At 38.0% G+C, this 12365-nt stretch overlaps 1 protein-coding gene across 5 annotated transcripts in view; it reads right to left on the bottom strand.

Moving 5' to 3' along the window:
* NEK10 (NIMA related kinase 10) overlaps positions 1-12365 on the bottom strand; it is a 186153-nt gene that overhangs the window by 102107 nt on the left and 71681 nt on the right. For all 5 annotated transcript variants that reach the window (XR_005647358.1, XM_039836712.1, XM_039836713.1 and 2 more), the window contains one exon: positions 6408-6483. Coding sequence is in view for 4 of the 5 variants with exons in the window: in XM_039836712.1 (XP_039692646.1) it covers positions 6408-6483 (76 nt within the window). In the remaining variant the exon portion in view is untranslated. The remainder of the gene's footprint in view (positions 1-6407; positions 6484-12365) is intronic.

The following is a 12365-nucleotide window of genomic DNA, read 5'->3' as shown; positions in this document are numbered from 1 at the left end:
GTACCAGTGCTGGAGGCATAGAGAAATATGAAGCCTATTATGGAAGAAATAAAGGCACTGACCAGGCCATGGAAATGGTGCAGCTGAATTCTACCAGTGCCCTGTCTTCGGGTGTGCTGGGTCGAACCTTGGAGTTACTTAGTGTTATCAGTTATCAATATGATGATCCCAAGCTCCTAATGTACTCTTCAATAAACAAAGGAATTCCTTTAAGTATTTCTCCTTTGAAGTGAGCACAATGCTAAGCTTCACTGTAGGTAAAGCTAGAGGGACACTGCCACCAGCATTTTGAAGAAGAGGCAGTGCAGGCATGACGCTACCCCGTGGAGCCTGCCCAGACATCGGCCCAGATAGTATTGCTCTGCAACCCTGCAGCCTCAGGCTGGTAAACCTTTCTGCAGCCTCCCAAACACAAAAAACAGGGTTCCTTAACAGTCTGTACCCTCTGAAGGCCTCAGGCTTGTGCAGTGTCTGGACTTGCCCCCACTTTTCTCTCCCAATGGCCCTCAAAGCCCAAAGGCCTTGTACCTTCCGCCCTAGCCATATGGTGCTCATCCTCTGCTCCCCCATCTTTACTGTTGCTTCCTGCTTGCCCAGCAGCCCCAGACCAGCTCCCTGCTGGCCAGTGGGCTGAACCACACCTTCTGCAATGAGGTCTTACCCCTTCCAAAAGTATCCTTGCATCCCGCCTGTTCAAGGCATCACTATAGAAAGTTCTGTTCTTCTAGGTTCTCTGTCTTTGCCTGCTAAGCTCATATTCTTTCTTTTTTATACTCCTTAGCTGCTTGGGCCTGGCTGCTAGACAAAACCTTGTCCCTGCTAGTAACCAAAGCAGCCATCTAGGGTAGAAATATAGAGACAAGGAGGGAGAAGGAGCTATAAATAAACACGGCATAAGTAACTCTTCTCTGTTGTAACTATTTAAAAATAAATCTGATTCCTAGACATAATACAATCTATACATTCAAATGAACACTATATTTTCAAATGTTAGACAAACACAAAACAACGATCACTATTTTCTAGTGAGTGCTTACCATATGCCAGGTTATTCCAAGCACTTGACTTGCATACAACCCTAGAAATTATTAAAAGTGCCGTTAACATCCCTAGATTACAGACAAAGAAACTGAGGCACAGAGAAGGTCAATAATTTATTATTCTCAGCAGACCGAGGACTTAAACCCAGGCAGCCTGATTGCAGAGCCTGTGCTCTTAACAATGACCCTACTGATCTGCCTGTCAATATTACTTTCTCTTTCCAATTATGTTCTTATTTTCAAAAAATTCCTCTTTAGAAATTTCCCTCAGGGCCAATTTAACGGTTGCAGAAAAAATACTTGTCTCAATAATTTGTAATTATTCCACATTAATTTTTTTTTTTTAAAATAACATCCCATTGATCCCATTATTCGCTGTTCTAGTAACTGTGGAAGATATAAAAGTAAATAAATGGAAAATAAAATAAAATAAAACAGACCCTAGCACCAAGGCACTTACTGTTTCACACTAAAAACCATTCACTCCAGGCTTTATTGAGGTGAAAGTAAGAAGAGTTCAAAAATATGTTAGTTCTTTAGAGTTTGATAAAAATGCACATGGATTTTTAATCTCATTAAAATAAAGAATGTGGCAAATACGTACAATGGAATATTATTCAGCCATAAAAAGGAAAGTCTGCCATTTGCAACTACATCAATGAACCTAGAGGACATTATGCTAAGTAAAATAAGCCAGCTGAAAAAAGTCAAAAAAAAAAAAGAATAGGAAGCCAATTTCAGAGAAACAGAGAATAGAACAGTGATTACTAGGAGCTGAGAAGAAGGAAAAATGAATGATTGGGTCAAAGGGTAAAAATGTCCAGTTACAAGAAGAATAAGTCCTGAGATCTAATGTGCAGCATGATAACCACAGTTAATAGTAGGATACTGTACACCTGAAATTTTCTGAGAGTGGATTCTCACTACCACCATCGCAAAGAGTTAACTATGCGAGGCGATGGATGTGTTAGTTATCCTGATCTTCGTATTCACCCCACAATGTAGTTGTCTATCAAATCATCGCGTTGCCCACTTTAAACATATACAATTATATTTGTTGATTTCTCCCAATTACTCTTCAATAAAGTTTCTAAAGAAAGACATTTTTAGACAAATCAAAGAAAAAAAGAATGACTTATTTTCGCTTTAATAATTCAAAATATTCTAAATATTTACCAGAATTCTGTTTGTCTGCTCTTCTAGGCCCCAGAGAAACAACAGTAATGAAACCGACAATAGCCCCTGCTGGCACAGACTTTGTGTTTTAGTGGGAGAGACACGTGATAAACCAATTAAAATATAACATAATGTCAGATAGAGGCCAGAAAAAATAAAGTGCTACAGAAAAATAAACTAAGATAAAATGATAGAGTCCGAAGGAGGGAGCCATCTGGGGCAGATGATCAGGAAAACCTCTCTACAAAAGCGATGCAGAGACCAGAGCGGGGGGTGGGCAGAGTAAGGAAGGAAACTCTGCAGCTTTCTGGAGGGAGAGCATCTAAGGGGTGCATTTGGAGTTCTGAAGGAATAGCAAAGGGAGAGGGTCATAGGGGATAAAAAAAAAATTGTTATAGTGAAAAGGAGCAATTTTCTTTAGAGTATATAATTTTAGGTTCTATTCAAAATCAGGCCAGTATTAGATCATTCTTATAGTAAATATTCCTTATGAGCCTATAAAGTACCAGACTCTAGGCTCAGTGCTGGGGACAGTGATGAACAGAATCGTCATGGCCTATCACAAAATAAATGAAAATTTCAGCTCTGTGAAGGAAAAGTGCATAAAGGATACAGACCAGGGGAAGTATGCCCTGCCTAGAGAGGGGCTAGGCTGAAGAGGCTACATTCCAGTTGAGAAGCAAAGGATGAGAAAGAATTTATCAGATGTCAAGAGGATAAAAGAGTATTTCAGCTAGAGGGAGCAGCATGTGCAAAAGCCCTGTGGTCAGAGGGAACGTAGATAGAACATCTAGGATTTGGCAGAGTAAAATCCGGGTTGAGGTAAAGCTGGATAACTTGGCAGAGGCTAGAGCATGCAGGGTTGTCTGCTTGTGGCCACACTGAGTACTTGGTCTTTAAATTATGAGCAGTTGGAAGCTACTGAAGTGTTGTAAGCCATTTAACAGTTTCTGAGTTCTGAAGATATTGTAGCTTTCTTAAGAACTTACGAGGTACAGTCAATAGTTGGGCATGCTTCACTTTGTCTCTACTTGTCCAGGTTTGCATACAGGATTATTTTGATCCATCCAGTGAAAACTTCACCAGCTTTTGTTTTTATTATCTAATATCATGATGTGAATGCGATTACACTAAGCAATAAAGTCTGAATTCTCATTCCAGGATTAGTCAGTTTTCCATTTTTATTAGACCATACTTGCTTATTACCCAGAAAACCCAAATACATGTTCAGTGAAGAACTAGCCTTAGTAAAATGATTCTCAGAGCTGAAACTCTAAAATCTGCTCTGAAAATGCAGTTGAAGATAGTGGTCAGCTTGGGACTGTGAAATTGGAGTTGGACACAGACATAAAAAATGGAACCAAAGTACTTATTTATAAGGAGATTATTTTCCATGAGAATGATAACAATGACCAGCCTAATAATGAATCAAACCAGATGAAGAAAATGAGATTTTCTTGACCTTCTGTTCTAGCATAGTCAGTCCAGTGCTCACACACGATTTATCTAGCAACTGAGATACAGAATAAAGAATGCTCTGAGGCACTTCCTACAATAGTTGATAAAGAGAACTCTCTTCCATTAAATAAATTAATATCTAAGGAAGTAAAAGCAAAAGAAAAGAGCAAAATAACATGGGAACATCAACCTCATCAAACTCTGGGGACCCTTGAGGGCAATGCCGGGCATCCAAAATCCCCATTAATAGGCTCAGAGAAGCTCAGAAGGATCACACAAAGATGACAGAATTTAGAGAGAAATACCCTGGGGATGGCTAAAGGGGCAATACAAGTAAAGGCATGAAGGTGTGGGACTCAAAGTAAGGACTATGAAAGATATCTGTTTTATTTTTGTCTAATTCAAAAACTCAGAGAAAACCCAAAATTAAAAATATGGAAAATTCAAAAGAAACTGGACATATTAAACAATTTATTAAGAAATACCTTACATTTGGAACAATTAGAACTTGAGGGAGTATAATAGGTGACAGTGTGGGGACCCTGGCCAGGTCTCCGCCTACTGACATATCCAGTACAAGCCCTTGGCATCATACTGCTAAGCAGTGTCCCATGACTCTCTGCCTGAGGGCTTTCTCCCAGCCCACTGCAGTCAGGCCAGAGTGCCTGGGAGTTAACTTCCAAAGCAGCCCTTGCTAGTGACATGTTCAAACTTGAAACTGGAAAAAATAAAAAAAGTAAAAAAATACTTCGAGCTTTCGCTCGGCATACAGGACAACTCTGAAACATCTACATTATATCTCAGATGATAATCTATGAATCTCATTATTAATGTTTCCTGTACTGGCTGCTTTCCCTTCTCTCTTGTTTCCCCATTCCCCTACCACCGTTTCCTGGGACCACCTCCCAAATAAACTATTTTACTTGAATCCTGTCTTCTAGAGAATCCCTAAGTAAGAAAGTAACGGATTTTAATTAGAAACCAAGTTGTTGTTTTTTGTTTTTTTTTTAACTACAGGCTCAGTTGAAGACATCAAAAACTAGGAAGACAGATGGTATGTGATGTTAAAGTCATCAAACCCATATACAAGGGGCATTTCCAACAACTAGGGGAAAGAAGAGGTAGGAGAAGGGAGTAGAAATAATTTTTAAAACAATTTAAGTGAACGAAAAGCATAATGCAAAGATGAATGGTGATAAAATATACTGTGCATTTAAATGAAACAATTGTGATATACTTAAATAAAATAGATGAACTTTATTAGAAGGTTCACCTTTTCTAATTGTTCAGTTACTGTAAAATTAAAGGAAAATGTAACTCTATCTTTGGACTAATAAAGGAAAATACTTGTCATGTTTTAGATTTCTTCCTACACACTCTAGAGTCTCCCCGCCCTAACACACACAAAGGTATCACGTTAGCAAAACTAAAATTCTAAAATTGGGAATAAATCTGCTTATACCAAGTATGACCCACTGAAATTTGAGTTTGTATTTTATTTGTTTTGTAAAATTGACTGACAAACAAACCTGTTCAGGAATATATGATAACTTAACACTTATGTGATTAAACTTTCTTTATATCTGAAAAAGAATGCAAAGTGAAACAAAAGAAAATTATTCATACAGCAGAAGTAATGGGTTGGTCAACACTGTTAAGAGATTAAGTGTACACATAAACTTGCATTTTTCAAGGTACAGTATTAACCTGGCCACCAACCTCTGTATCTTCTAAGTTAGTTTCAAGAACAAAGAAATTTCTAGTAAAATAAATGATAATTCACCCTCCAAAACACTATTCTGAACATTTTTGTATGAAAGGAATTTTTTAAATGAGGCTGTTATTTACAACTTCCACTCACCCGCCCTTAGAAGATTCACATTGAATTCTATCCTCAGTACTCAACTGCACAACAGTAAACTAGATTTAAAAAGAATGTAGAAGGGTCTTGATTGCCTGACTTCATGAATGACATTTAAAATATTTCCTTGAAATCTACTATGTCTACTGATGACTATATCTTTCCGTTAATTTCAGCAGATTCAAACAAGTTATACGTGATCAGCAAAAGATTTTCACTTCAAAATAATTAATAGATTGCAAAGAAACCCTCAAAGCATGCTAAAGAAGCTATAAGTGTCTCAATTCATCAAAATATAAACACTCATTTATCCAAGAAGCAACCAACCTTGTAAACATATGTGTAAGTATTTATGTCATGATTTATTCATTCACACAATATAATTTATTAAGCAATTATTATTTACCAGATGCTGGGATATATATTAGGACATAAAAACTCTTCTCCTACCCTTGAATGTTTATAGGCATAAAGAAAGAAAAAGAATCATACATACCATAGGTGCAATAAAATGTTCCAAGTGTCATTTTGGCTAGCAAGTCTACTAGTTCTTTCATAGATTCGTTCAACAACTATTGCACATCTACTATATGTCAAGGATCATTTCAATTTATAAGTAGTAAAAGTAGTTCCTAAGAGGGTCAGAGTTACGTTAGAAGAACAATAATTTGTTGTTGTTGTTGTTGTCACTTTAAACACACATAACAATGTACAGAATTCTACACATGTATATTACCTGAATAATTGGGGAAAACTTACTAAACAAGCTTCGTTTCCTAAAACTGTCTTTTCTTTGTGAGCCAAGAAAAAAAAAATGAAAGCCCAAACGAGTTAAGTATGATGTTTGAGAGCCATAAAATAACTGTCCTTACCAGGAATACAGGATTGTTCCAACAACAGATGTGAGTTTACTGTTTTCTTGTTTTTGCTTTGCCAGGCCAAAGTCAGCTACAATTCATAAAACAAAACAATGTTATTATACTTTCCCAGAATTAGCACCATTCCTTAAGTTTTATAATAACTATTACAGTTCACAATAAAAAGCTTTTTTTTATTTTATATTTTTTTACCTTCGGTCATAATGCCCTATGTACTAGCCTTCTATACCACTCCCAGCCTTAATAAATAGCATACAAATAATATGTCTATATGCTACATATTTTGACATAATGAGGTTTATCATTTTAAAAATCTAATGTTAGTTTTGATTGAAACATAGGACAAAGTACTAATTGAACTTTTGATTTCACTTTTTAAATTATCTCTTACAATTTTAAATTGATGGAATGAATCTAATATTTTGGCATATGGCAGTAATGATCTCATCTGGCCAAAATAAAAATAAAAATAAGGTAAGCCTGAATAACTAACATGAAGACCTAAAAACCTGAAATTAAATGGCATCTATTGGTACTAAATCACAGTAAATATGATATTTAAAATAATCTTAAAATATTTTTATGTCAACAAGGAATGATTTGAATTTTTAATTTAGAACATCAAATATCTATAATATTAGCACTAGCTTTACTTTTCAAATCACTTACAAATACTTCTCTTTTATAAACCACTCAACAACTTATATCGAGGTGGTAGGAAAATATTCCTCATAACCTCATTGTACAGATTTACCAACATTTCAAAAGATGTAATTACCAGTATTACATAAAAACATAGTGCTGAACCAGAGCAGCCCTGGAGGATAAGAGGCCAAGTTCAGGCAAAAGCCAGAACTAACTGCCAGCCATGTGATCTCCAGTCCAAGTCAAGGCTTCAGATGATGCAGCCCTAGTTGACAACTTGACTAAACCCTTGTGAGAGACCCTGAGCGAGATCTACCCAACTAAACTGCTCCTGAATTCCTGACCCTTGGAAATGGTGAGAAAATAAATGTTTATTGTTTTTACCCACTAAGTTTCACAGTGATTTGCACCACAGCAATACATAATTAATATAACCACTACTGCTCTACTCTGAGCCACCATGAACCTTCACCTAGGCTACTGAACTATAGTTCCTAAACAGGCTCTCTGCTTCCATCACTCCCTTCAAAACGTAACTCTCCATTCCAGAGTCAAAATGATCTTTGAAAAACCTAGAGCAGATATCCCCACTAATGAGGTTAAAATTCTACAAAGACTTCTGATAAATACTAAGAACCAAGGCTAAACTCCTAACAGGCATATAAGATCGTACATTATCCAGGTTTTTGGAAATGTTTTATTTGATCACACTATCAAAAATTTGACCCCTTCTTCAACACCTTTCTGTTACATTTACTTAATTTTTAACATCTTTCATTACCTGAAATTACTTTATTTTTAGTTAACATTCATTTTTATTTGAGAGTCTTAATTAGTATGCAAGATACAGGAGCAAAGACTATATCATTTATCACCAGATTGACAGAGATATCTTTTGATATAGATATAGATATATATGCATATGGATATGTCTGTCTGTCTATCTACTTATCTATCTACCCACCCTCCTACCTACCTACCTATCTACCTATTCATCCTCTCAATCCAACAGTACTTTGGACAAATGGGAAATATTAGAGGCCTAAATTATATGAAGTGTTAAGAACTATCCACAAGCTACATGGCTTGCTATAACCTTTCTATTCCTCTATTATGTAATGGAGAAAATTAGTAGAAATAGTATAGTATTTTAATATTTTTAGGTGCTCACGATAATTTTAGCACACATAAACCTTGACCAATTTGCAATCTAAAATAAGCCTTTAACTTTTAGTTCTAATTCTACATAGAAATTATCTTGCCTTTATAAAAATGCCATTGATTTTAAAAGGCAAAACTAAGTAGTGGTTCTCACAATGATTCTACCCACTCCAGTTAATTTAGAAAAATGGCAGAAATGCAGACTAATGGCTGCAAAAACATAGAAGGTGGAGAAGTGCTCTTAAGGAAAGTGAAAGCTAATATTGTTCCGCCATTTGGAAGATTTTAGTGTTAGCAATTATGTTTCTATTACTCTTTCCTCATTTGTGATCATATTTGGAGTACAGGAAAAAGTTTTACTTCAGGAACTATGGTCACAAAAGCATTCATGTGCTATAATAGAAATTCAAAAATGGCAACAGAAAACAGTTTTGTTCTTTCCCTGTGCATTGCATACAGCACATTATTAAAAGAGAGAAAAAGAGAAAGAGAGAGAATTAGGATTAAAAATACTCTCCTTTGATAGAACAAAAGATACAGATAATGGTAAAGACTATAGCATGTTGCTGCTACCGCCTATGGCTGCCAGTCTTTAGATGGAAAAGGTGTGGTCTTGAGTTGAGTTCTTAGATTCTTACTCTGTTATTTACTACTTGTGTGACATTGGACACATTATTCAGCTACTCTGTTTTCTCAAAAATGGCCTATAAAACCTACCTTAACTTTTGCAAAGATTGCTCCGACAACTTACAATAGATGAGAAGCATTCTGAAATACTGCACAGATGTATGGTGTTCCCATCCCTCTCCACAGGGAGCTTTCACCTATCACAGGCGTGTCAGTAACTCCTAAATTCACAGCCAAGCCAGAAAGCCCCGGCCTCTGTCTGGGGCTTCATCTGAACCACTTGCCCCTTCACACCCCAGAGTAAGCTCATCATTCACAGCCCTCTGGGACATGGGTCCTCAACCCCCAGGCCACAGACTGGTATAGGTCAGTGGCCTATTAGGAACCGGGCCGCATAACAGGAGGTGAGTGGCAGGCGAGCAGGCGAAGCTTCATCTGTATTTGCAGCGTCTCCCCAGCGCTATCATCACAGCCTTAGCTACTCCTCAAATCATCAGGCATTAGATTCTCATAGGGGCACCAGTCTGTGGTGTCAGAAAGATTGAGGACTGCGGCTCTGGGATATCCCAAACAGCAGATGGCAACACATTGTCCCCATTACCCAGGCTAAAAATCTCTGTTCTTCCTTTGTGCTCCTACATTTATCCACTCACCAGCGCTTGTAGCTAAACCTTTGTTTTCATTCTGGGACCATAGTTTAAATGTGCCATGAGTCCAGGCCCTTGTTCCTCCTGCCATACATAATCTAAGTGCCCCTCATCAGCAGCTTTTCCTTCTGATCCATTCCATAGGGTATTTAATAATGGAACAATCTACTAGCCTTTGTTTTTATCACAATAAGCCCCAATATAAGTACCAGGAGGCCTCTTGATTGCTAGTCCTTATAAAGTTTCCAGCTTCCCTACTAGCCTTCAAGACTCTCCATTTATTCATCGATTCATTCATTAGTCCAATTAAAATATACACTAAACATCTACTATGTTCCAGGTACTAAAGATAAAATAGTAACCATGTCAGAAACCGTTCATATTGACAGCTCTTAGGGACCAATGTTAGAGATACACATTAAACAAAGAATCATACACATAAATGTAGATTTGCAGTTGTGACAAAATCATTAAAGAACAGGTTAATATATGATGTCATGAGAGGATATAGGGGACGCAGCTTGTAAGGGAAAACATGTGTGACAAAATGGTGATTGACTAAATACGTAAAGGATGACAGGAGTTAACTACGTAAGAAGAGAAAATAGAGAAGAAACTTCTAAGCTGAGGAAGCCACATATGCAAAGGTCCTATGATCAAGTAAGTATAATCCATTAAAAAACTGAGAAAAGGCCAGGCTGGCTGGAGAGTAGAAAATCGAGGGTATGGCCCAGTGATGCAGGACTTCACAGGCCATGTTCAGATGACTGACCTCTGTCATCATCGCCCATCTTAAAATGTCCATTTTAAAAGAGCTGTTGGCCTCATCCTTGCACAGCATTTTGATTAAGAGCACCTTGGTGCCCCAAAACGTGCCTTTTTTCTTTACCTGGAATGGCTCCCCTAAGGGAATACTATTAAGAGATTTGGTTAAGCGACAAACTCTAGAGGCAAAGGTGGTTCATCCCTGGCACTGCCAATCTATTAGTTGGGTGTGCTTTAAGCAAGTTTCCTAACCTCTCTAAGCCGTTTTATTATCTGTAAAGATGGAAATGTGCCTCAAATATTGGAAGAGAAAATGAGTATATGATTTTTATGCCATAGTGAACGCTCAAGAGATGTAGCTACGGGCAGCGGCTTCTTTACTTCAAAGCATAGCTAAAATTTTTGAAATCTTAAGGATGTCTCTCTAAGTGAAAACGAGGAATGACTCTGATAATTTCAGGAGATGATCAGTTGAAACCCCATGCTAGGCGATGGCAGAGGTGTCTACTTGAACACAGCTGTGTAAGAGGCCAGAAGGAAGATGTCCACTTTGCAACTCTATCTTGTCTAAAGTTCTGCCCTTTCCTTCTGCCTCAGCAGATGGAGCGGCCAGCCTCCAACTTCTATAGCAGCAGGATCATCAGTAATCCTCTGTGCAGGGCTCCACGAGGGACAAGAAGGGGATTCCCAGAAAGATGCTCAGAATTTCTCCTCAACAAACCCCTGTCCCACTGGCAGGTACTTCCTCCTGTGAAGGCAACTCAGATTTCTAATCCCTGTCCCCAAAACTGCCCTCGACCTTCCTCCAAATGAAGTATAGCTGTCATAAACCATATTATTTCTAATTCAATAAGTAGAACCTTAAACGAGTCTCAAATGAATTTCTAAAATAGGGGAAGGAAGCAGGGATTGAATGCTGGTGTACCAGGGAGCTCTTCCCCCAGGCCCCATGCCACTCTTCCAAAGCCCCCTTCCCCGCTCCCCCGTACAGACCCTACCCAGGGTGAGGCAGAGTGAATGTATTCCTTTTACTCAGCAGCACCACTATTTTGTTGATTTTTATTGATGGAGTTGTTATGACTGGGAGCTTCAGGATGAAAAGTTCAACACCTGACACAAGGGTACTTCCTGAATCCTAGGTAATTCCATATCTACTATACACAAACTTCATTTTACTTTAGGATGGCTTTCAGCACACTGGATTCTTCGGGAACCTAATGTCCTTAGTAAATGTTGGCTCTTTAAATCATTTTTCAGTGTGGGATTTGTTTCTGGTTACTATTACTTGGGATAATGAAACTTTACACACACAGTTGTAATATTTAGTAGGAGTGCTAAGGATCTGAGTCTTACAAAAACAAGAAGTCTCTTATCTCTCTCTCTCTCTCTCTCTCTCTCACACACACACACACACACACACGCGCGTATGCATGCGCACGCACACACAATTTGTGGCATGATTCTAGACTCCAAAAGGCTCCAGTGTTTCAGCCCACTAATGAGGCTGGGCAGACTGATCAGACAGTCAGATGTGTAGTACAGTGCATTGCTGAATTTGTCTCTGTAAAAATAGACACCCCCACCTACTCACCATGCTGCTTCAGAGAACACACTTTGGGAAAACTCACAGAATGAAAACAACACATCCATAACGCATCAGATCCTACCCTATAATTTTTTCTTCAGAGGATTTAATCATATCCCAATGTGCCAATATGAAAACACCCACTAAAATAAACTCTATTATCCTTCATCTCTGGTGTATTTTATACGGCCATATAAACTTAGAAGGCCTTATAAACCCAACACTGGGAAGTTTTATTTCCAATTTTTTCCTAAGGTGGTAAAGATTTGGTGCCTCCATATTCTTGCCCAGTCTGTTGTCTCTACAAAAGAGCGTAACAATTATCTGGCCTATTTAACTCCTTACCTGAAAGCCCTGCAGGCAGAATTAGTCACTTTTTCTCCTGTGCAAGGTAGCTGTGAAAGATTGTGTAACGGTTCAGCCCATATTTTTTCTGGGGAAGCAATATATCCTCACCCTGTTAAATCTGACTTGCTTTGACGAATGAAATCTGAGCTGAAGTAACATGTGACACTTTGGGGC

This window comes from Pteropus medius, unplaced genomic scaffold, assembly GCF_902729225.1.
Source record: "Pteropus medius unplaced genomic scaffold, Ma_sr-lr_union100, whole genome shotgun sequence".
Lineage (NCBI taxonomy): Eukaryota > Metazoa > Chordata > Mammalia > Chiroptera > Pteropodidae > Pteropus > Pteropus medius.
The sequence above is the reverse complement of the archived record's forward strand: the minus strand, read 5'-3'. Positions and strand labels throughout refer to the sequence as shown.